Genomic DNA, 25,485 nt, shown 5'->3' with positions numbered 1-25,485 from the left:
GTGACCTGGTCTGGCTCACACAACCACTGCTGACAGCAGGACCCAGGGAGGGGAAGGAGCTGCCATATTCTCCCTGGAAGGGAGCTGCTCTGAGGCAAACTTCAGCTGGATTATAAATCCGTAGCCTGGGAGATTGAAGATTGCAATCTCTGGTGGTACCTGGCAGCAGGATTAATGAAGCTCACTGATAAGCAAATCCTGAGGTTTTCCTCTGTGAAACCAGCAGCCAGTGGCTTGTGGAATTTCCATTGTCACGGAATCCATAGACATCTCCTCCACCACCTCACTCACTCACTCACTCACTCACTCACTCACTCACTCACTCACTCACTCACTCACTCCCTCACCCACCCAGAAGGGTTCTCTGCAAGGCTGGTGGGTTTGGGTTTGTTAAAACTCAGTATTTCTGCCACTCGTGCCAGGAGTGTGTGCACTGGGAGGGGTGGCCAGGGAGACATTTCACAGCCCAAATTAATATCTGCAGGAGCAAATGGCAGTTTCTTTGTGGTCCTGCACAGAAAGAACAGTCTGATCCAACCCTTGCTAAAAATGAACAGGCCAATAAAACACAGCAGAAAAGGAAGGGGGGAAAAAAGTCTGGAGAAGTCCCCAAACCTGCAGTCCTGCCACAGCCACAGGGCAGAGACTCCTTAATTTGGGCAAACCATTCACCTGCATGTCTGAGTAGGGGCCAACATGATGGATTTAGAAACATAAAGCCAATAATAACTACAGTGGGAAATGTAAGTTTAAATTATTAGAAGGTAAATATATGGCAAGCACTGCTCTACTGTGCACACAATCCCCACAGAGCATCCCTGAAGAGCTGTATTTTGCTCAAAATTTGCATATTTTCTTACTCCACACAGTTATGACTGCAAAATGCATATAAAATAACTGTCATGAAATCCAAAAGAGAATTTAAAAAGAATAATCAAAGTCACACTTAGAGTTTTATGGGGGACTCATTTGAAATCCTACCTGATTGGCTCTTTCAAGGTCTGTCATGATCATCTCGATTTCATCAGCCCTGGGAGAAGGAGAGAGCAGAAGTTTTGTTACCACACAGAGAACGGCTGCTGCACGAGCTCAGGCACAGCAACAGGCACACAAACACCAATATTTATTGTCAATATTGATTTGTAAAAGAACACAGTAGCACTGGGCAGCTTATCTCCTGACTGGTGAGACCCTCTGGAGTTTTCTGGACCACTCTGAAAATCTCTAATTTCTTTGCCTGTCCCCCTTTTTGCAATGCAATAGGAAAATTGATATCTGGGCATATGGATTGGATCTTTGAAGGTCTTACTCCCCAAAATTCCAGGAAGTGTCATCTTTCCAATGTGTAAAGGTGCTTCCCAAGTGATAATTATGGAGAAGTCAAAGACTGCAGTTCTTCAGTCAACTCCCCACATATACAAAAGCAACCAGCTACCCTTCTGTTTCAATGTGCCCAGAAGTTTGGTTTTTAATTTGGCTAAAAAAAAAAATATCAAGAGGTCAAAGAGACCAATAAATTCAATTTTACATTGTGTGGAAAGGAAGGGTTTTTTGACATGAATTTATCAAACCCTAAATTTAGACTCCTAATGCACTTTGCAAAGCTGAATTGGAAAGTCAAAGGGTTGAAAACCATACAAATAGTCAAGGAAAAAAGAGATCCTTCAGATCCCTGTGTTAGGGAGCAGCTCCCAGACCTGACCCCTTAAAAATCAGCATTTCTAATACTTCACTCACACAAATGGAGCCAATCCTTAAGCAATCTTTTCTTATCTTCATGCTCAATCATGGGCAAATATTTCCCACTCAGGCTCTCACCTGGGAAAGGCACCAGGAGAAAGGGCTGACAGCCCTAAAGAATGTTCTGTATCAATATAATAAGACATATTATTCTCCCCAGACATTCTGCCTGTCTTGTATGCCTGAACCATATGGAAGCAATAAACACTATCCTCATCTCCTCTGAACAGCAGCTTTACCAGCAAGTCCTTTTGCAATCTGCCAACACCATAATGTCTGGGTTTTGTTTTTAATCTGTAGCAGATCATTATCAGTAAAAGCTGTGAAATACTGGAATTCCCTTCCTCTGCCCATGCAGAAAAGTCAGGGTTTGTTTTTCTGCTGATTCTCACAGAAGATCCATTTCCCTGTGCAGGTGTTTGTTAGGAAAGATGGTTAATTGAAGTACATCAGGGTTCTGGCACACTCCACACTGGATCATTACAGTGAATATTGACTTAATCCTCAACAGCATTTTAGGCTTTTGGGTGTACACTTAGGGAAATGCAGCAAAAGATCATAATAAGTAAATGTGCATGTATATAAATTAATGGAAAATGATTTTTAATTACAGCCTTTAATGTTGTTGGGGCAACATGAACTGGCTTCTGAAAAGATCTTTTGGACAATAATGGAAAACAGATTAACATGTGTTTTCTTATGCAGGAGAAGCTAATGTGCTCTCACACTGGGCAGAAATCCTGCACACCATGTTTTGAATTAATAATAAATAATGGTCATTACTTACTGAACTGAACAACCACTGCCTGGGCAAAAAGGATTCAAGGGAGTAGCCACAAGACTGACCCAGGCACATTAACATCAGCCTGCAATAACACTTTCCATCTCTTTAGCCTCTGCAGTTGTGAAACATCTTTTGTTTTAGACTCCAGGCCCAAAAAAACTTATTAACCCACTTATGGAAATGACAGTATTTCACATGAAAAAGATGTCCCAAAGCTCATACAAGTGACCCCACTGTATATCTGTACTAGAGACAAGAGGGAAGAGAGCATCCCAACACACTAAAAAGATGCTTCCCAGCATTTCACAAATATTTTTAGCCAGGATAGTTTAAGGATCCTCTTTATGTAAGCTTCTGCATTCGGGCTCAATTTATGTGTGAATGCCTCAGGTTATATGGAGCCAGTAAATGATGTCTGGGTTCTGTCACAGAGCAGAGCTGGGAATGTCCCACCCCAGCACGCTGCCTGAGCTGAAGCCAGTGCAGCTCCTCTCCTTCTCTGGAGGGTGGGGAGAACACTGAAATCCCTGCATTTCCACCCAAACGGGGGTGCCAGGTATCAGCCAGAGGTCTGGAACAACACAGCCCCTGGGAGGAGTGACAGACTCGGAAGCAAAAACCCCTGGGATTGAGAGAGGGAGATTGCAGAATTTGGGGTTTCAGCTCAGCCAGGGAAACTTTTTTTTTCTGGCAGAAAGGAAGATGACTCTGATGGAGAAAAGATGAGTGGGAAGGGAGGGAAGTGAGAGGGAGTCTGGACAATCCAAGGACCTTCAGCCACCTTGAAAGGGGCAAGGGAAGGGGAGCCAAAGGTCAGGAAACTGGAGAAGACAGAGGAGCAAGGCAAGGAACAGAGGGATATCCAAGGCCACTGGAGCAAGGGGAGAGAGGCACAAGAGCAGCAAAGCAGAGGAGCACCCTGAGCCAGAGGAAAGGTGGGTGGCTGCCAGGGAAACACAAGATGGTGCTGGAAAAACAAGGTAAAAAGACTCAACCCTGCATTTAAAATGGAGAGAAATATTAATACTGGTATTTGTGTCCCATTTTGGCCGGGGTCAGGATTTAAGAGCTCTATTACAGCACTGGGATACACAGCCAATTACAAAAAAAAAAGCAACTGAGGATATAGAATGCCATAAAAATGACATTTGTGCCCTTCAGTGTGCGCAGATAATTCTGACTGAATCCAGTAAAGTGTCAAACTGTAGCCAAAGGCAAAATTGTCCCTTTGTCCTTGTATCAGACACACCAGCTGACTGATCCTGAACTCCCCTTTCCCTCCTACATTTTTTTCTCCCAAGCTTTCCAGTACACCTAATAAAAGGATGCAACACCTCTAAAAAATTCAAATAAACACCTCCAGCCTAGAGTCTGCACACAGATGGAGGGTAATGCTGCAACCATAAACGCTACCTTTAAGTAAAGTAATGAATTAAATTACTCTGTATTCTTTCCTAGCACAAGTGTCAACAGCATTCAGGAGAATCTTCAAAAGGAATTCAGGCTTTTCATTTTAAAAGCTCGACTATCACATCAGTAGCTGGCACTCAGCAGCCTAAAATCACTTATTTGAGAAAGTCTCTAATAGCTGCACTCACTGTTTGCTTAGCACAAGTATTTATTATAAAATAAATTACAGTTCTCACACCTTTTATGCACTCACAGAAACAACCTGCATTGATTTATTGTTTACAAAGGACTGTGTCAAATTCAGACCTGTCAGGCACGAGGCAGCTCTGCTTGGCTCACTGAATGAGTCCCACACAGGTCACTTTTGATGTATTCACTCTCTGCTACATTTGCTCATTTTCAGCCCTTCCTGTTTCAATATTCCTCTTTATTTCAATGGAACAACTTGGCAGGCAAAGCATCATCCAGCTCTGGGCTTGTCCTGCAGGCTTGCACTGAAAATCTGAAGGGAATCTTGAAGGAAACTTGGAAAGGACTTTGGAAAATCACCTTGTTCCACCCCTGCCATGGCAGGGACACCTTCCACTGTCCCAGGTGGTTCCAAACCCCGCCCAGCCTGGCCTTGGGCACTGCCAGGGATCCAGGGGCAGCCCCAGCTGCTCTGGGCACCCTGTGCCAGGGCCTGCCCACCCTCCCAGGGAAGAATTTCTTCACCTAATCAACAAATTTGGGGATACCCAGAATCTATTTGTGACCAAAGTCACCCATGTGAACGAAGCTGACTTTTAAGAACCAGAGATCTGATTATTTCACTTTTTAATTTCTTTGTTCCTCGGCTCCTCATGAGTATCTCAATTTCCCCATCACCCCAAGGGATGAAGGCAAGGAGAAAAGTTCTTTCTTCAGACAAATACAGAGAATAAGGGTAATTAATAACAAGAAGATATTTTGCTAAAATACACTGATATTTCTGCTGGGTTACACCAGATTTCCAATTGCAACCCAACATTACTCAGGGTTGGTAAAGGGTGATACTTTGTAAACACCAACACAGATCATGAGAAAAAGAGTGGGGAAAAGCTGTTTTCAGGAATAAATGCTATCTACCCAGTGTTTTTGCATTCCACAGATAATATAATCATTTATCTGATCCAGTTTCTTGTAATCTCTGTGGCAGAGGAAAAGTAATCATGGAAGCAAGACAGTTCTTCAGGGTGTATTACAGCTTGTTCTAGGTTTCAACATTTTCAGACTAAGGAATTTAGGAAATCAAATTTTAAGCCCAAGCATTTGGAGCTACAAAATCAGCATCACCACGTAAAAAGAATCTGAACTGTTGGAACAGCACGACCATGAAATATTCTATTATTTCTTCTCTCGGTACTGTGTTTGAAGTGAGAAACAAAATGCATTAAAAGCTATGGATTTTACAAGGTATAAGCTTTTACCAGTCATGAAACAGCCCTCAAAGCTAACATGCCATCTATAAAAAACAACTTAAGGAGCTGGAAAAAAACCCCAAACCACCCCACTTTTCAATTCAATTGCTTTGGGGAAATAAAAAGTGCAGAGAGGCTCGACTTTCATTTTGAGATCAAGAAAACCGATTAGGTTTGAAGAGCATAACAAGTCAGCAAATTCAAGGGTTGGTAACAGGGAAGAAGCTCAGTTCCTCTTCTAAATAAAATTAAATCAGATGAAAACCCTGAACACCACAGAGTTATTCACGTGAAGCAAGAAGAATCTGGACTTCATGATTAAAATCCAGTTGATCCAAGCCCTTCATTTAGCTACTAGCTTAAAGAGGCAGAAACAATTCCTTTTTTATTAACATGACAAGTGAATGGTTTGCCAAATCTTGTGGCTACAGCCCCCTAAACATTCAAACTTACTCAACCTTGAAGGAAACTGCTGTTGGATTCTTTATACATGGAAGGACTGAAAAATATAGATGACACTTTGGAAATTGCAGTCAGTGGCGTGGCCAAGAAACTTCCCTACCAGGGCAGATTAATACTTTGGTTTGGCAAAAAACAAACAACATTTTTTTCCCACACATTTGTTTTCTTTAAAAACATGTAAAAGTTTACTAGTCAGAGCAAACGGTATATGGAGCCAGTGGGGCTTGTTAAAATGTTCTAATTACCCAAACATTTACGCAGGCAATTTCAAACTAAAAGCAGACATTATCAACTAATGTGCATTTATGTTTAATTAAGGAAAAAAAAAGAAAAATCCTCCTTGTAACGTATATCTGTGATCAGCACAGAGCAGATTTTTGGCCAAATTAGGTAAACAGCTCAGCCTCTTAAAATTACAGGCAGTGTAACCCAGCACTTGGCCAGCACAAGGCAAAAAATATGAGGTTATTTGGGATATTTGGGAAGGGAAGAAAAGAAAAACAGGGGCCAAAGCATTTAAAGAAAGAAAAAAAAAAGAGCAAAAGGCAGCACACTGAATTTTTTTCAGGTTTCAATGAAATTTTTATCAGGGAAGGTTCCCTGTTCTAGGAAGCAATTTCGGATCACTAAACAATGGCAGAATCGCCTGCAGCCCAATGATCACGGCATTCACTCAGGGCACAAGAGCATTCCAGCATTTGAATATTCAATTTTATTTCTTCTTTAAGCAAAGCAGAGGGAAGACAAATTCCCTACCCACATCCAAACCACTTCCTAAGCTCTGCTGTGGATGCCCTCATCTAATCCCTGCTCCTCAGTGACCTGCCCAGGTGCCCAGGATTTGTTGCCTAATTTCTAGGAAAGAAAAAACCAACAAACACTTTCTTAGAAAGCCTCCAAAGGAAGGTAATATGAAAAAACCAACTCATTTTATTTTTTGACACTTTATGAGCATCACTGTAGACACATTTACATGCTTTTTAGAATTCATAATTATTCCAATCCAACAAACATCCACAGTGTAAATTCACAGGATAAATTCACCTTTACTGCCACTACAAGATGGAATAATAGGCAGAAGGTTTGTACAAAGAACAAAATAAAAAGTGATTTTAGTATAAGATGCCAAAGGGGAAGATGTCACACACCTTTTAGTGCTAAGTTCTCAAATCTACTTTTCAAATTGCAAGAGCTATAGGTTAATATTTTCTTTCAGAGCAACCCTCTAAGGATCTTCAGATCAGATAATCCTTTTTCCAGTGTCATATAAATCCAGGCCTCTTGTAAAAGAATTTCTCTGTTCAGGGATTCATAAATCCACCAAGTTCAGTAATGAACTGGGTGTTTCCTTTCCTAGGAACTCAATTGAAGGAAAAAAAGTCCCCTCTCTGCTAAGCAGTGAGAGACTGGAGGCTTTAAATGGAGAGATCAAAGGCAGGCTGGGTTCAGGTGCTCCGGTGATCACACCCAACGTCATCTGCACTAATCTGGGAGTGGGAAATGTCCACTGGACACTGCCCAGACCCCTCTGTGCAGACACCCTGCACTAAATCAAGTTCCTCCCTTGGCAAAAAGCAGAGACAGCCAAGGCTTTCCCCATCTTTTTTTGTTGTTTTATTAGAATTCATCCTGGTTTCCTCTCGCCGCCCCCACGCACGGATCCAGGCTGGGGAAATAAATCTCAGGAAAGATTCCTCATTAAACACACCAGGATCACCCAGCCAACCAGCTGCAGCTATGATCTCCAAATAATCCAGGTGAAAGGTATCAAGTATTCAAATATTCAATATCAAATACTGAAAAAGTTTAAAGAAACTGCTTATAAAGCCCAAAATACTGAGCAATACCCCGACAAAACAAGGATCTTAAACTCTCGAGAGAAAAGACCCTATAGAATAAAACATCTTTCACTCCATATGGGGAGTGATTTCCAAGAAAATCTGCACAACACTTTGTTTCCTCTTCAGGTTTTAAGTCAGGATTTCAAGGATAAAACAATTATGTTTGTAATTAGAAAGTTTTAAAGGCAACAGAAATCAGCTTTATTCCAGTGATACACAAGGGAGCATGTTCTAAAGATCATCAGTGTTTTCTTAATCATTTCTGGAGAGAAATTGATATGACTGACACTAATTGATATGCTCAATAAAAGGCAAAGAGGAAAAATAAGAATTATATGTAACAGACAACATCAACTCACAGCACCCCAGAGCTGTAATTCCCACAGTGTCACACACACACAACCTTGGCACACTTGGCAAACCAGAGAACACTTAATGTAAGCAGCTGGAAAAAAGAAAAGATGTATTGCTTGGATTAAAAAAACCCAAAAAACAACCCAATATATAAACAGATGATCCATCTTTTTTATTTGATGGCAATCCTATTTTCTTATGTGGCACATATTTGCACATGTTGCACCATGGCCAGTATGAATTTTGGCTCCCCAGACTGTTTAACCCTTCATTAAAAAACCTCTTACTCAGCTCTCATTGTGTTATTCTCTCCCTAAGAACAGATCTCTTGTGAACTCCATGACCAGCAATCATGCTGCCCATCACAAAAAGGAAAAGAAATGCAATAAATCCTTTTTCTCCTGATCAGATATTTTTCTTTAACAGTGTGCTTTTGCTTCACCCTGCAAAGCCCTGTGAGAAGCATTGAAGTCAGAAATTAGGAGTGTCCAGATCAGGATCATTCTTGGTTTCCTCCCATCTCAGAGCACTGGTCCCAATCCTTTGGGCCACAGAGGAGTTCAAAGAAGGTGTTGAAACTTAGGACAATTTTTGCACCTGAAATTTGCAGAAACAAATAATCTTGTCTAAAAATCCATTTCCACCAACTCCTGAGGGAGCTGGTGGGAAATCTGGAACCCCTGGAGCTGTGGGCAGATTCTCCTGCAGGGGCTGCACTGGGACACAAGCAGAGACCCTGCAATTCCACTCTGCTGTGATCCTTCTGACCTGCCTTTATGGACATGGAGAACAGCAAGGAAGAACATTCTGATCTTTAATTTTTCATGTATTTATGGCAGAATCCCACCCTCACTGAGGCCCTGAGGTTGAGGTGCTGCAGCAGCACAAGCCCAGCAGATTTGCAGGATGGAGTCCTCGGGGTGGGGAACAAAACCTCCAGGTTGTGCCAAGTGTTTGTGCTCAGACTCAGACAAACATTCCCAGCACTGCCAGCCTGCCCTGGGAAGCAGGAGCCATTCCTGATGTGACAGAATTTCCTGACAACGTGAGATGACATGGATGCAGCAAACTCCCAATTTCCTCGTGCCTCATGGTACAAATTGAAAGAGCTTTCTGCAATTCCCCTCTCCTGACTTCAGCTGATTCAATAACACACCAGAATTTAAACACAGACACCCTTCCCTCTCCCCTCCTTGCACACACAGCATATCAAACCCATGGAATTACTCCTGACTTGGCCTTGAGCAGCCAACACGATGTCAATTTTACATGTTTTATAAAGCAACAGCATGTAGAAAGCAACTCAAATGCAGGTCATATCAAGCATGTGACCCACAGAGCAATCAAAGACTGCCTGAAACTGTCATTCAAGGTTCAATCAGCTTCTTGCAGGAAAAATGAAACATCTGTGGCCCAGAGAATTAAGTTATGTATTGCATAATTCATCTGGTGTCTGCCACAGCAGCCATTTTAATGCTCTAGTGATAAACATGTTTGATTATTTTTGTTTTGTTTCCTGTCGCCTCCATGGTATTTCTATTTATCCACCCATACCACAATGCGGAATGGAGATAACAAATATACAAACCAGTGTTATAGTCAGCTGATAAGATGTGGGAAATCAGCAGCCTTATAAATCACAGCACTGTTATACCCTGTGTTCCCTGCAACTGTCCTCATTTGGGGTCTTTTGGGTACACTGTAGTTAGATTTGCTGATGAAATCATTGTTTCCCAAGGATCCAAACATTTGGATTCAGCTTTAGAGGTTTTTCTATTAGGAAAGCTGCTCTCCTCATACACAAAGCAAGTTCCTCGCTGGTTCCTAGGTTTTTCCTCCCCTCAGTTCTTTCTGATCCTGACACAAGCAGGACAAATGTGCATCTCACACCAGACACTGGATCCTTCTCCATCCACTTATTCCACTGGTGGGTTTGTGGTGCACACTGGCAGAAACCCTGGTTCATCCTTTGCAAGTCATTTTGGGACATGATTAGTGGTAACTTAGTTCACTTTACTCCCAAATGTGTGAATCCTGACACCTTCCCAGCTGCCCTGCACCTCCCTGGTTTCCAGAACACATTCCTGCAGGGCAGGTGGGGACATGGAGGCTCTGGGTCCATACCTGATCTCTGGGTGATTATTCCCCTTGCCAGGGTTGAGCATTTGAGCAGTCTGCTCACAGAGCTTCAGCTGGCAGTTAATTTGCTCCCCAATTAAACATCATCTGAGAGAGATTTAACAGACTTGGGTGACAGTGATTTACTCCAAAAAGCAGCTTTGAACCAGCTGCTGTAAGAAACCAAGGAGCAGCCTCTGAAGTAGTGGAGTCAGGTGGGTTCTGCCCCATTTTTGTGCCTGAGTCTGTGGGATTCCTGCAGTGAGGAAATCCTCCCTGCACAGAGCAGCTCTGCTGGGGCAGATTCACCTGACAGCCAGAGCTGCTTCCTGAGGTGCTGCTGCTGGAGGTGAGTCAGGGATAAAAAACATCCTCCCCAAGGCCCAGGCCAAACAAAGCCCGGCTTCCCATGGATTGTTCCCATAAAGTTGTTTAGACAGCACCTACTGTAACAATATCAGCTGTGCCATCTGGGCTTTTTTAGCTGCCCCCCATTGCTGCTTCCCCTGAATGTCCCCTCTCCTCTCCCGTGAATGTCCCCTCCTCACCTCCCACCCACAAACTGTAGGAAATACAGATTGAAGACGTGGCTGATCAACCTGCAGCCCTCCAATGGGTAATTTTGCCTGCTTTTTCTCCCATCCCCAGCTCCTACAAGCTCCACCAGAGCTCCCCTTGCCGGGGATTTCTAATGCTGTTAATTACTGCCGAAGTCAATCAGCAGCTTCCAAGTTAATTTAGGAGGGGAACTGATGAGCTCCAAGCAGGCTGGCAGTGAAACAGAGCACAGGCTCCTGGAAGCTCCATTTCCTTTGGAAACTGGGATAAAGGCTGTGGTCCTGCAGGGCTGTGGATGCACAAACAGGCTGCTCTACTCCCAGGACACAGCAGCAGAACCTGACAGGTTTTCGCAATTTGCCTTTTTTTTTTTAATTTTACTTGAAAAAATAAGTATAACGAAGTATAAAATAAAAACTTCTTAAAAGAACAAATCTTATTAATTCTGCTTCTACAACTTCTATAATCTCTTTTACAATTCTTTCTCCAACTACCTAAATAAATAGAATTTATTTTTATATACAATATTTAATAATAGTAATAATAGTAATAACAGTAGAAGTAGTAATAATAATAGTGGAAGTAGTAGTAGTTTGATATTTGGAAAATAAAGACCCTGCAATAATTTACCTATTTTTACTTATGAAATTAAAATAGATGATTTAGCCAAAATTAGAAATCTTAATTGCAGGCATCTTAAGTGTCATTCTCTTTTATTGGAATAGCAATATTTTAGATTGAAGAATCAGCAGGAAGAATTGTCTGTGCTTTGATTAAAGATCCTCTAAAAATACACACAAATATTTAAATTTACTTAATAATATCACTGCAGTTACAATGTGTAAAATAAGCACAAATGTCAAGGATATGGGATGGATTGCTGGCTTTTTTTTGCTTTTATTTTGTTTTGTTTATTTTTATTTTTGTTTTGTTTTTATTAGAATCACCATGTCACATTTGAAATATTCCTTTAGGTTTTGAGCAGTTACAACCCCAAAATGAACAATCTTCCCTCATTCTACACCACTGCCAAAATCACAGATTTCTGTATGTTTGTTTTCTTTAGAGCACAAACAACCTCAAAAAATTGGAGACTGTTCAGAATTTTTACTGTATCAACATTCATATTCCAGATTAATCTTTAGGAGCTTCTTTCCAGAGACACTCAGCATCTCCTCCTTAACCACAGAGAGAGCTGAGGAGCTCAGTAATTTGGAAAAATTAGGTATTGATTGACTTCTGCCCTTATTCCCCTTATTTATTCTGTGTCTTTGTCCATCACTGTAAGAACCCATAAAAGCTTTTCTCTGACTCCCTCCAGTTTATACTCAGTAGAAGAGCTTTAAGTCAGTTTGAAAACAAGAGCACAGCCAGAATTCTGTGTACAGGTGTCACTGCACAGACACAGATCAAAGGGAAATTACTGCATCCCAGCAGAGCAGTGACAGACCCCAGCTCCTGCCTTTGGGAGCAGAGCAATCCCCCAGGGAGCTGAACAGGGGTCAGGGGGAATCTCCCACCCCAAAAAGGGGAAGGCAGACCTGTTCCAATCACAGCCCAAATGCTTGAGTTCACTGAATTATCTGTGCCCTTACCCAGTCTGACCTGGGACTGCTGCTGTGGAGTGTAAGACAACATCCTGCACAGCCTTTTGAAGGATTTATTGCCAGGAAACACAATGAATGTGTCCACCAGGCCAATAATCTCCAATTTACTATTTCTTACCAAGCTGCTGATGTATGCCTCCAAGCACATTAACCAACAGGCACTCAAATACAACAATATGCTGCTTTCATTGTCAAACCACCTGTAGCACCTGGACAGTGGTTTATGGGCATTATTTAGGGATGGAATCTGCATTAAAATGCAACCTTTTGCCTTTCTCAGTTTAAAGGACATTCATGTTGTGCAAACTGACTGCAGTAACACAGCATTAAACTGGGAGATGTATTTGGAGAGTGCTTTAGATGCTCTTGGCTTAGAAGTGAACACAGGTGATGTGCCCATTCTCTGTCAGCTCCTCAAGCAAGATATTTGCTTCTGGCTATTGAAAATAGCATTACATGGTCTTTGATAAAGGCAGCTGATGTCCTTCTATTCAATAAAGGGAATGAAAATTGCAAAAAGCATGATAGAGATGTGTTTATTCTATATTTTGAGTAGGTTTTACTTTTCCCAGGAGCTATGCTGAAGATTAACAACCAGGATGATTGCTGTCTTTATAATAATGTATTCAATTACCAATATGGTTTTCTCTCTTCCCAATTTGTCCCAGCTTTGCTCTGAATGGAGACACCACTCCTGTCAAATGGCAATCATGTCAGCACTTTGCAGCTTCACTTCAGAGCTATCAACAGCATCAATCTTGCTGACCCCACTGACAAAGCAGCAAAAAAAAAAACAACAAACAAACAAAAAAAAACAGGCAGAAGGAAACAAAAGGAGGGAATGTGAGACCACAGAGCAGGGAAAACACACCAGGGCAAGGAGAACAGGCAGGTGCTGTCCAAACCTGCACAAGTTCATTATCACTTCATGAGGGCAGGCTCCTGAGACACAGGACAACCTCCTGGGCTTCAGATGAAGGAGTTGCTCCCTCTCTCTCCTTTCCCTTCACTCTGTGGGACACCCAAAAAGCAGGCTCAGCCCCAGAGCTCCCAGGAGTAGGTCAAGGAGCTGGATGACAATTTGGCACTGACCTCTGGCTGTGCTGGAGCTTTTCTTGAGCCTCCAGTGCCAGCAGGTTTTATTTTCACATCACTGCTGAATATTTAACTCTGCTCAATTTTCTCCAACTTTAGCATCCAGTTGTATTGGATTGTGAGGGATGCTCACTAATATGACTGACAGATTGCCTGTCTACACAGAATCCAAACTAGACAGCAAAATTACTTTAAATAGTCCTCCATGGCAAACCCCAGCAACACCAGGTATGACTGCAAGCCCTTGGAGGACAGCAGAGCATGATCTTCTAATTTACCCTTTTAAAATGTTATTTGCAGAAATACTTTTCAAATTCTTTATTTCCCTTTCAACAGTTGTTGAGACTTTAAAATGCTGCTGAAATAAAACAGCTTCAGGCTTGACTAATGCTGTACTCCATGGTAAGGAACTATTTGATTATTCTGTTTTGACAGTTAATAGAACAGATTTAGTATTTCTATAGAAGGGGAGTTGGAACTGGAAATATTAGTTTTGTGTTGCTAATGACAATTCCTCAACATTTCTACTACAGCAGAATCCCTGAGTGGATGAAAAAACATCCTTCCTACATAAACAAACAGCTGTAGGAGAGAAGGGAAGTAAGGAAATGCCAACCAACCTTTTGGATTTGCCTGGTTTTTGCTGCAGGGCTAATTCTGCAACCAGCAGCTCCCAGGGCCACAAACCCAGCATTTGCTCAGTGAGTAATTTCAGCCTGCTCAGACCCTCAGTGCCAAACACTGCCCCTGCTGCTCCTGGGCCTGGGGAGGTGTAAAGGTCACCTGTAACCCTTCTGCTGTCCCACCTGCACCCAGCTCCTCAGGGCTGGCAGCTCTGCCCAGCTCTGTGCTGCCCCAGGTCTGAGCCAAAGCTTCAGCTGGGCCCTCCTGGAGCAGGAAGCTGAGAGCAGGCACAGCCATGGAGCAGGGCAATTCCCCCTTCTCTCCCAAAGCACACAGCTTGTGCCAGCACTCCTGGGCTGAGTGTGTAAAACTTTCGAACTTCCCAAAAAGAGCGGGTTTAGTCTTCTGCTGTTTTCCCTTTATGGCTCTGGGTGGTAAATCATTACTCCAGGGAACCTCACTTTGCTCCTCCAGGGTTCTGCAAACCCTGAGGATGGGGCTCTCTGGCTCTGTCTCCTTCCTCATCACCTTTCCTGCTGCCTGCAGCTGCAGCACCTTCCCAAGCCATGGGCTGAAGCTTTCTGCAGGAGTTTATTTCAGTTATGACTGAAATAAAAGGTGTGGGAGGAGAGGTCTCTATGGGCAGGATGCACAAATACATTGTAAGGCTCATGAATTTAACCCAGGAATGTTTTTTATTAAATTTGTTCCAAGAAATGGTCAATAATTAAGTCTTCTACAGGCCCTGGCCATGTAGGTTATTTAAGGGTACTGAATACAGCTAAACTTAGTCCCACTGCTATGGAGGTAGAAGGTGCAAGGGATCAGGAATTAACTAGAGACAATGTGAGTGTAAATGATAAATAATAAAAGTTTAGCTCATACAGACGCCAGACAATATGTGGACTGAAAAACAGTAACAAAAAGTGTTAAGTTGATCCACCATACACTGCACAGAAGGATTGTTAAACACTGCCCTGGGTGAGGACAGGCACGTGCCTGGCAGGTCCCACCACTGCCAGCTCCCTTGATGGCAAGGCAGTGACAGAAATCAATCCAACAGGCAGCAAGACAAATAAGTCATCTGTATCACAGCTAAAATATGGTGTTGATCAATAACAGAAAATGAACTCGCACTCCTTTGCCAAGAAAATAGATTATTTAATCAGAGTACAGACAGATAGAGATGTTACATAATCAAAAATAGCTCGTGCTGCTATATTTAGTGGCCACTGTGTTTTAGAGAGGAGGGCAAAAGTACACCCATTATCAGCTACCAGCCCCCTGCTGAAATGGTTTTCTGATGAGTTAAGCTGCTCAGACATGCTTTAACACCACCATATTGGATATTTAAAACTACAACAACTATGACAGTACAAAGACATTAAATAGAGGAAAGCAAAGGAGCCACTGCTGTCCTATGGACAGAAATCCTCAGGGTTAAAAGGATCAAGTCCCAGCCAGAGCTTGTGCACCAGGGGATCTCCAGCATTCATTTCTAACTTGCAGACTACCTGGAGTTTTCCATCAAAGGATGGAACATTAGTACAGCACATTTGCAGTTTATGACTGGTTGCCTTTCACAGTTATTGCTGTGATTTCTTAGCAATAACCAGTGGAATTGCAGGAATTTGCAGAACACACAGAAAATCACTGATCAGGACCATCAGCACAGAGCTCACTTGATAGCACTGCAGCCTGCCTGGCCATGGCACAGCTGAGAGAGAGCCTTCCTCCATCCCCGAGATCCACAGGGATTTCATCAGAAGCTCAAAGCAAAGCCTGTACATGGATGTTCCCCCAGATGTGAACAACATCACCAACAGGATCATCTCTCCCCCAGCTTCCCCACCCAAAAATAAACACTGAGGAAAAGAGTGCCGTTAATGCTGAAGCCAAGCACCTCTAGTTTTTATGGTTTCAGGTATGGAAAAGTTCAAGAAAGGCACCAGAAAAACCAATAAACTAAGGGCTTCCACCCTTTTACATAAAAGTGGAAGAAAATTCCCTCTTCTGATCCAGAACATGGATAAAAAGAACATTTAGTAGAATAGCCAGTGATTGAACTTGGTAACCACACTTTCCTCTATTGTTTTAGGGTTCCAACCCAACAAGGAATTACAGAAATTGGGATTTGCATGAAGTTTATAGAGCTGCTTCACACGGTGTGCAGCCACAGCAGCTCTTGTTTAAAGCAGTCCTGGAAGGTGGTGATCCTGCAGGACCAAAGCTTTGCCATGTATTTTTCCCTGGGATATCCATTTTGCACATCCAAAGGAAGCAAAAATTTCATGAAGACAAAAAATTCTCGGTGAGCATTTTAGAGAGATAAGAAAACAAACTGTCTAAACAGGATCAAAGGTGCTGTTTCAGTGTAAGATACATTAAAAACCCCTCAAATGTTCAGGAAAGCCAGAGAGGAAAGAAAGCACTATGTCCATTAATACTACTACTAATAAAAGATAATTATAGCTGGCTCCAAATGTTAACAATTTAATAGTTACAGGACCTAAGTACTGTAAATGACTAATGCAGGCAGCAAATGTATTTGCAGCAGTGTGCAAAACAAAGCCCTTAAAAGTAGATAGCTCTGGGAAAGGAAGGATAAACTGCTTTATAACATCAGCTCTGAGCACACGACATGAAGAAGGGCTCTGTAATATCTTCCTTTGGTGACTGGTGACAAGAACATGTCCTTGATTTACCAAGATGATGAAAACCCAATAATGCCCAATTTGGGAGTGTCAGATACCTGCATGATTCCAACAGCAATGTTGTATCTTTACTGTTCTTATCAGAATGATACATGATGGGTGATTTTTTTCTATTTGCACAAGAAGTCACAGCATACTTCCAGACCTCATCCATATGAAAAGCCAAGGAAAGACTGCTGATGAATTTAAGTGACTACAAACTGGAATAAGCAACAAAACTGCTGATTATTTACTACCTAAAACTTCCAGGTTACATTCTCCTGCCAGAAATTGTGTTGAGTAATGCTTTCATTCGATTTGCTCACGATGTTCTCTGTTGATGAATATATCTGATTTCATGTAAATGTGATTAAATAAATCAGACAGTGTAAGGCTGTATTGAGTCTCAAGAGGTTCTAATTCAAGATGTGCAATACTTGCCCCAATAAGCACAACTGAGCTAAACCTTGTGCATTATTACCTTCTTAACCTCAAAAACCCTCTGCTTGCCTCATTGTTGTTAACATGGGTGTAACATCAGATTTGGCATAAATCACCCACACTGATTCAAAGGTATGTGAGGACTGAAGAGGAAGGGATGGGAAATGAAAAGGAGAAATAAAGAAGGTGGGAAAACTCCTTCAAAACATCTTTACTTCCTTGGAGCTCCCAGCTCCTGGCACACAGAGGGAGCAGGTAACATGGAGTGAGTGCTGGGGCTGACATTTGCAGGCAGCAGAAATCCAAGGGAACAGCTCTGAAGCCAAGGCTGTTGATAATCACTTGTCTACACGTGATGCTACAAGTCTGATCTTACACAGTACAAGTGTCAGACCTTCACCTGCCACACAGAGTTCTGGGCACACCAATCTCTGAGCAAGGAACATCAGCCAAAGAACACAGTGAGCCCACGCCACATATTCCTTGCAAATTAAAAAAGGTTTTTTGGAAAGGTATTAGACGCATGATTCAGAACAGGAACTGTGTCTGCCACCAGCAAAATGACTCCTGAGGGTGACAAGATTGTCATTTCCAGCACAACTGTCCTACAAAACTGGGTTTTCTAGGCTCTAAGGAATGAAGGATATGGGGATTTTCCTGACTGTCATTTACTCTCTGTGAAATCAAGTTTAGACCTCACTTGTCCTACAGCAGATCAGCACAGAATCAGGGAATGGCTTGGGTTGGAAGGGTCCTTAAGGATCATCTCATTCCCACCCCCTGCCATGGGCAGGGACACCTTCCATGTGCTCAGGGCCTGTTCCAACCCAGCCTTGAACACTTGGTCACTTTTTGTTCATGGCAGGAACACCCTCTGCCAGGAGGCAGGAATTTTACCCCTTTGAGTCAGTCCCTAGATCTCTCCTAGAGTATGGCAGAGAGGTGAAGGATCCCACACTCTGTGGGAGCCACCCCTGGAATTGCAGCCCATGGCTGGAGCTCTTCCCACCCAAGGAACAGCTCCTGCCACTAAGGCAAGGCTGAGTTTGCACTTAACCAATGGAGTAGGGCTCATCCACACCCCAAAAGGGTTTGCTTGCCCTACTGCAGACAAATTCTGATATGAACTGGCAGACAATGCACTGGCTGAATGCTGGAACAAAGAGGCTGCTGGTGTCTCCAGCAAGTTAGGGACAACACCAAACAACTCCACTTGTAAGCAGAACATTATTTTCCCCGATATCATACACAGAAGCTGCTGTTTAATTAAAACTAAGCTGCTTAAGCCATTAAACTGGCAAATGGCTGTACCAAATGACTTGTCATTGTTAGCATTCCAGCAGCAGGAGTTGTTTGTTGTCACTCAGATGGCAACTTCCAATGCTAATGCACATTTCCCAACTGGCTCCATGGATCTGAACCAGCCCAGGACAGGGAAGTTATTAAAAGTGCTGCTGCGTATTACCAAGGAGTACTTTCTTCAAAGACACCCACATCGCGTACTCTGCTGCAATTTAATTATTTCCAACTTGTGCCCTAGAAATATGAGCCATTCCAGGCACTCACTTGCATTTTAAAAGGTAGAACAATCATTTCTGTATCAATTCTGGCTTGAGCCCCAAGTTTAAGCAAGTCCAGATAAGCCTCCTGATTTAGATCTTGCAGATCTCAGCATCAAAATCTATAATAAAAAGCATAACCTACTACAGCAGCTACTTTATTCTGATTCCATGCAAATAGAAAAATTAAAATACATTTTTAAAAAATCAACATTTTATCTTGGGTCAGTAACAAGAAAAGATCATTCTGGCCATGCAGACAACCTTCAAAGCCATGGACAGTGATCATCCAGGAATCCAAGTGAAGACATTCCAAAGGTCTCTGTTTGCTTATCACTTGGATTTGGGTCAAGACAGGGAGCATCAGGCAGAGGTGTCTCTGGAATCCATGGTAGGACACTCTGCCTCCTCTCCTCTGCAATCTTCCCCTCCCCTAAATGGGAAGGGCTGTGGTGAGGAACAGAAATAGTTAAATTGAATTTGTCCATCTTTTTACTTCCTATGAGTCATGTTCCTCAACTCTACCTGTCTTCGTATAAAAGTCTACAGCTCATTAAATAAATATTTCCACTCTGGCTCAGTAAAAGCAGAGGACTCCCATAATAAAGCACCACACAGGTAAAACAATGAAAAAGGGTACAATTATTAAAACAGCCCATCCCAGTGCCCTAAGATGGGGCAGTCAGTGGTAACACAGCATTAATATTATGACAGATGCCATTTGCATCCTTTTCCTTTGGTGTGGTCTTCAGGAAAGAAGAATATTTCCATTCATCACAGAATGACCTAATGGATGTCCAAATGAATGATCAGCAAATGCATTTTATGTGCTTCTATTTATGTACCTTTATTTTCACAGCTACAATGCAAGCACCAGAACAGCACTTCCACTTTCCTACCCAAGGGCTGAAAGACTGCCCACATTAATGCAGTCTGGCCTTACCCTGTGTGCCCTTTTCACATATGGCACAACTGAGTCATCCCCCTTGGTTTAGGTAGTGTGCTTGACACAACAAAAATAAGATGTAGAGCTAATTGCCACTACAGCAATAAAAACAGGAATGTTCTTTTCATACGCCAGTCTCAAACTGAATTCCTACCAAAATCCAGTGGTTTTTTATAGAAATGAAGTTAATAGATACCTAGAACTACTGAATGAACCAACAGGATCTCTCTGCATTTAGCAGCAAGCCTTGAAAACCTTAATCTTGTGAGTCAGTAATAACAGTGGAGGACGCCAAGCCAATCTTAGGTCTATAATAATAAGACAAGCTGTTTAAAAGACCTCCTCTGAAACAAATGTGTAAATGTCTCACCAAGGCTGAGATGCTGATTTAAGATTACACAGTGTAAATGTACTTATTTTGGTATCAGGAAAGAACAACTCGTGTTTCTCATTCACAAAGGTTTAAGGCAAATGGTTTAACAGCACTTGAGTACAAGCTCCTCACTAAGTCTTTCTCCAAATGCCATTGACACCTCTGCCTGTCCTGTGCCCCAGCTAATTCTCTGTGGCTTTCACCTGTTCTATCACAATTTAAATATATCAGGCTCCTTCTTCATTATCAAAGTTAAACCTACAAATACAAATTTTCCCTTGACAAAATCCTGCTGAGGTACCTGACGAGGCTGTGACATTGCTGCCAAAAAGAACCAGCCAGGAAAAACCCAAGGGCTACAGAGAGACAGGGGAGGATTTTGAGAGCAATATTCCTCCACATAATGCATTGGAGTGGTGTTGTTTAAGAAGTGAAGGACTGGTACAGCAAAGCTGATGAGCAGCACTGCAGCATTAACTGAGGCAAAGCAGAATTATTATTGCCAAAACTACAGAAGAGCAAAAAGTCCAGACACTAAACCAAGTCAGGTGAAGAGGCAGCTTTACAGCAGACGAAATTCAACACTGATAAACAAGTGCTAATGCCCTGAAGAGTATTTGGGCTACTTTTCTCCACCTCTGGGCCCTCCACTTCCCGCTAGGTAAATCAGGAGATGAACTAATAGAACATCCACATCTGATCACATTCCAAACAGAGCAAAATCCCCTTGGATGGACTATCATGACCCACTGCATGAACAGCTAAATGATCCAATCTGGAAGAGCAGGAACCTATGGCAAATTCATCTCCATGATGCATTACAGAGCTGATTTAATCTTTTTTCCCTCTCTGGCCATGGAGGCTGGGTCATTATCAGAGCCCAGACAGTGGGCAAGACAGCATCCTTTTATCCACTACAGAATGACTGCAGCATTGCTGAGCCCAGGAAAAGGGAACAAAAATTCCCATTATTAAAAGAGGGAAAACCTCCCCTAGATAATTTTGGGAGTCAAAATCCTAGCTGTGTGGGTGCATCTGGAACCTTCATCCCACGTGTGTTAATCTACAGGGAAATGAAGTGCTACACCCTGGGTAAGGCAGGGGTTAATTCTGACTGCTGTCGAATGCCCCAAGTCTGTGCTCTGTTCATCAGAGCATTAAATCTGAAAGCTCAAGAGAGTAGTGCAGCCGTGCTGCAAGGGCTATGTTATAAAGTTCTGCATTAAAAATTCATATCGTAGGCTTGCCACAGTACTCTGCTCTGGCTGAAAGGAGAGCTGCCGGGGAAATATTAGACACCCCACTGTCTTTCTGGCAATTGGAGACATTCCTCAACAAACAGCACCTCAGGAAGGGAATGAAAGGGCAAACAAACCGTGAAACAAATCAATGAGTTCAATTATCTCTCTCTCTCTCGGAAAGGAAACTTTTCATTTTTAAGGCTGTTTCATGAAATCTTTTAATGACGGCCCTGCACACGGGTGCTGGGCACTCTGGCTGCAGAGCTGGCTGCTTGGCAGGGCTTTTTATTTGTTTTACATGAGACACAGATTCCCAAACACAGAGGGTGAAACAGAGAGCAGGGTACAGGGATCTCTCTGCAGAACAAGAACTCTACTTACCCTTTACATTACCATGACCACGTGGGGTAAGAGGCTGTAGAAATTGTTCCCACCTTCCCTGAAGTGTCTCCAGCAAAGAGTGAATTTAGATTTATTAGGATGGTTAGTTACTCCATGGTTAAGTTATGTGCTCCTCACTACTGGTTAAGGCTGTGTGCATTTCACAGGGATTTATGGCAGCCCAACTGGTGGATGACACAGTTCACAATGATGGAAATGGGTGGTATACTTTTATGAAAGCCATATGTGCCCCTCAGGTTATCTGTCTGATGTATTCAGGCAGGTTAATAATCCCCATCCCATAAGTTAGGAAATACATAGGAAATGAAACATCAGTAAATACAATTTCTTGAGGAAACCATGCAAAAAAAGTTACCTGCTCACAATCCTCCCCTACAACTCTGCTTAGCACCAACTATAATAGAAAGATTCCCTTTTCCCAGAGCTAAATTTTGACTCGAAGGGAAAGGAAGAAAATAGAAACCATTGGACAAAAGTTGCCATGGCACTTCATCTGTATTTTTATATATATATATATGAATATATCTGGTTGTTAGCATAGTTGAAAACCCAAGTGACTTCAGCCCAGCAATCTGGGTTTTGAGGGGCTCAGCCCCATGAGGAGGGGCAGGAGGGCAGAAATTCATCCAGAGGGTGCAGTCCCCAGGGAACCCAGGAGATTTATGCCCAGCACGAAACAAATCAACACCAGACTAGCCTAAAGCCCCTCACTAATAAAACCTTTGTGGGGGAGGGAATAAACCCCCACTATTCAGCTGGAAGTTCATTAGTTCCATGAAGGAATGAAGACAGGCTGGAGAGCTGGTGATCACAAGTAACCAAAGATCAGCTATTAAAAGGCACTGAAAATCTGCTACAAAAGGTTAGTGACCCCAAGGCAGTGCTTCAGTCAAATTTAATTTTTGCTCAAAATTTCTTACAAACAGGCACTTAGAGCTTGCAAGCAAGCCTTGATCAGCTGGGATTTATTCTGGGTTTCAAGCAGCTGCATCCAAGCAAAAAAGGGGAACCAGAAGTCCTTTCCTCTGTGTACTGCCTTGATTTCCCATTTTACTGGTTGCATTCCAGTGTTCCAGCCCCTGAGCAATCTCCTGTGACTCAGTTTCTCAAGGTGTTAAAACTCTGGGAGGTAAGGCACAAAATCACAGCCTCTGCTCTGTTCTGCTCCTGCAGAAGCACCACAGAAGCGTTAAGGGTTAATAATCTCAGGCTTACAGGATTTGTGTATTATGCATTTGTTTATTTAATGCTTTACATGAATGCTAATGAAGTTATTAACAGGCCTGCATGTTGTCTATTGTTTTTCTTGGGTTTAGTGTCTGCACCATCCTGCCTTATCCCTTCTGTTCCACGAGCTGGCCAACACCCAGCTCTTCCAAATCCCTGAATCAGTGTTCTACCCTGGATTCTCTGCTTCCTGATCAAAGACAGTATTTTTAAAAACTCATTTGTTAAAACATTATCTTTTAAAAAAATCTCATCAAGATAAAGCAATTTTATTTCCCCCACACCAGATATCTTCTGTGACACAAAACTGCAATCCCACATGGCCTTATTGTCTTTTAATTAGATCAGAGATATGTAAATGAGACAATATTTCTTAGGTCCCATTAAGTGATGTCTCCAGGAGGATCAGAGGCAGGACACACTCCTCTGACATCCACACCCTCACACTGACCTGCCCTACGCTCCAGCTGCTCCTCAGGAAAGTCTGATTTACTGGAAATGCCACTGTTTTATGGCCTTATTGCTGCCAGAATTGTCCCAAATCTGCAGACCAAACCCTCTCTTCTCCTGCAAGCAGAGCACAGGGCAAATGCAGGGCTGCAGGTGCTGGGGTGACTCCTGCATGGCCAGTGCAGACACCTCCCTCCCAGCCCTGCCTCTGCCACACACATGAGGAAAAGGGCTCAAAGGAGCTCAAAGAATTACATGGGAGTGGGCAGGAGAAATATTTGGTTGTTTTAAAGCAGGGATGACCTGTACAGCAGTGCAGGCACAGGACTTCATTCTGTAGCCTTACCCTGAGAAATGGGAAGACCCCTGAGCTCCCAACATCAACAGTATGAGCCGATGACACAAATCAGAAATACCTTTTATTTTTAAAGCAGCTGTGGAAAGGATAATATTCCTGCTTCTGCAGTCAGGTGGCTGATAGCTGGGGCATCACAGCAACTTTTTAAGGCAGGGATGGGTTCAGACCTACCTACACTTAGGTGCAGGTTTAATGAGATGCTGAAAAACCTTGCTAATGAGGAAACAGCATAGGGACACTTCCAGAAGGCAAGTTGTGGCAGCTGCAGCCTCTGACAGTGATGGCTCACACCTTCCTGTTCTTGGAGAAGGCAAACAAAAAGCTCAACTGAAAGCACTGGGGGAATGTGGAAGTTGTCTGTATGAAGCAGTATGGGATTGGGGAGCAGGGCTGCCAGCCCCCACAGCAAACACCTGGATCTCCAAAGGGACACAAGGTCCAGGCAGAAGAAAGAGGCTGTTTTCCAGGATACAGAGTTGCAGCGCCTGGGATCTCACAAAGTTTCCTGAAGTTCCCTTCTGGTTCAGGACGTTCTCACCTCTTTCAATAAACGAGGGAGCACACTGCACTTTCCTGACTCATTTCTCTGCCTGCGTGGGAGTGGGAAAAGCAGCTGGAATCCATCCCTGGAGCACAAGGAGAGATTCCAGTACACACCAGGGCAGGAAATCACCCATTAAACACATGGCCAGGTAGAGACAAGCACTGCAGCACCTGTCAGTTTAACTCAGCACCTCCTGCAGAGCTCTGCTTTGGGGCTGGGGATGGTAACCCCACAGGGCAGGGCTCCATTGGAAACAGATGAACCATTTGTTTTTGAGGATCCCAGGGTTTCTCTGCTTACCTTCCCTGCCATCCCAGCCCTGCAGGAGCTGGAGCAGGCACAGCCACGTGCCCTCCTGCTGTCACAGACAAGGCCCCACCAGGAAGCAGTTCTGCACCAAAATAACTCTGTTGATTTGCTACTTTGCATTGAAAAAAAAAAATTAAAAAGAGACTGTTGTAATTTGCAGACACACATGAAAGAGCTGTGTGGAATCCAGGCGCAGCTGACTGGCAGATGCAAGCCCAAGAACCCTGTCCCTGCTGGGGGCAGATGTGCCTCTGCCAGGAGGTTTTATTCCCTCTGACTCGCTCCTCTTCCTCACACAGCCCTCTCAGGCACCTTCAAAGTTCAGCTACAGGTAAAAGGACCTGCTGTGGTGAGCTGGCTCAAAAAGCCGGAATGTCCTTTGGCTGGCCTCACAGGGAAAGCCAAATCCAATCCCTGCTGGAGGTTGGGACTGCAGGACACACTCGTGGTGCCTCTGTTCCTGGCCCAGGCAGCTGCACCAGCCTGCAGAGCTCTGGCTCCACAAGAGCAAGTGGGGACAGACAGGACAGGGACACAGGGACACTGCTGCCCCTTGTCACTTCACACAGATCCCCTCCATGCAGCTGCATTCCCATGGAGAAGCCCTGGCTGCACCCATGGCTGGGATAACCCCCAGCCTGGCTGGCACAGGAGCCAAAGTGCTTTGCATTTATTTAAAGATTTCCATCTAAGGATCTCATGTCAACCCAAGGTTACAGATAACAGGGTGATGACTAGAATATGCTGGAATACCCTAAGGCTATGTTTTTCTACTTTGGGTTGTTAAATAACACCAGCTTTTAGGCTATACTAGAAAAAAGAACTGAACAGTCTCACTGGAGGTTAAAACACAAACAAAATAAAAACCCTGGGAGGACCTAGGGCACTTTGGTGCTGTCAGACAGTTACA

General features: G+C 43.2%; 1 protein-coding gene across 7 annotated transcripts in view; it reads right to left on the bottom strand.

The window, feature by feature from the left end:
- CUX1 (cut like homeobox 1) overlaps positions 1–25,485 on the bottom strand; it is a 273,426-nt gene that overhangs the window by 96,496 nt on the left and 151,445 nt on the right. For all 7 annotated transcript variants that reach the window (XM_039720978.1, XM_039720973.1, XM_039720974.1 and 4 more), the window contains exon 9: positions 982–1,030. In XM_039720978.1, coding sequence (XP_039576912.1) covers positions 982–1,030 — 49 coding nt within the window. The remainder of the gene's footprint in view (positions 1–981; positions 1,031–25,485) is intronic.

The sequence above is a fragment of the Passer montanus genome, unplaced genomic scaffold (assembly GCF_014805655.1).
Source record: "Passer montanus isolate IOZ18808 unplaced genomic scaffold, ASM1480565v1 scaffold44, whole genome shotgun sequence".
In the NCBI taxonomy this organism is placed as follows: Eukaryota; Metazoa; Chordata; class Aves; order Passeriformes; family Passeridae; genus Passer; species Passer montanus.
Note: the sequence above shows the minus strand (reverse complement) of the source record. Positions and strands in the feature narration are given on the sequence as shown.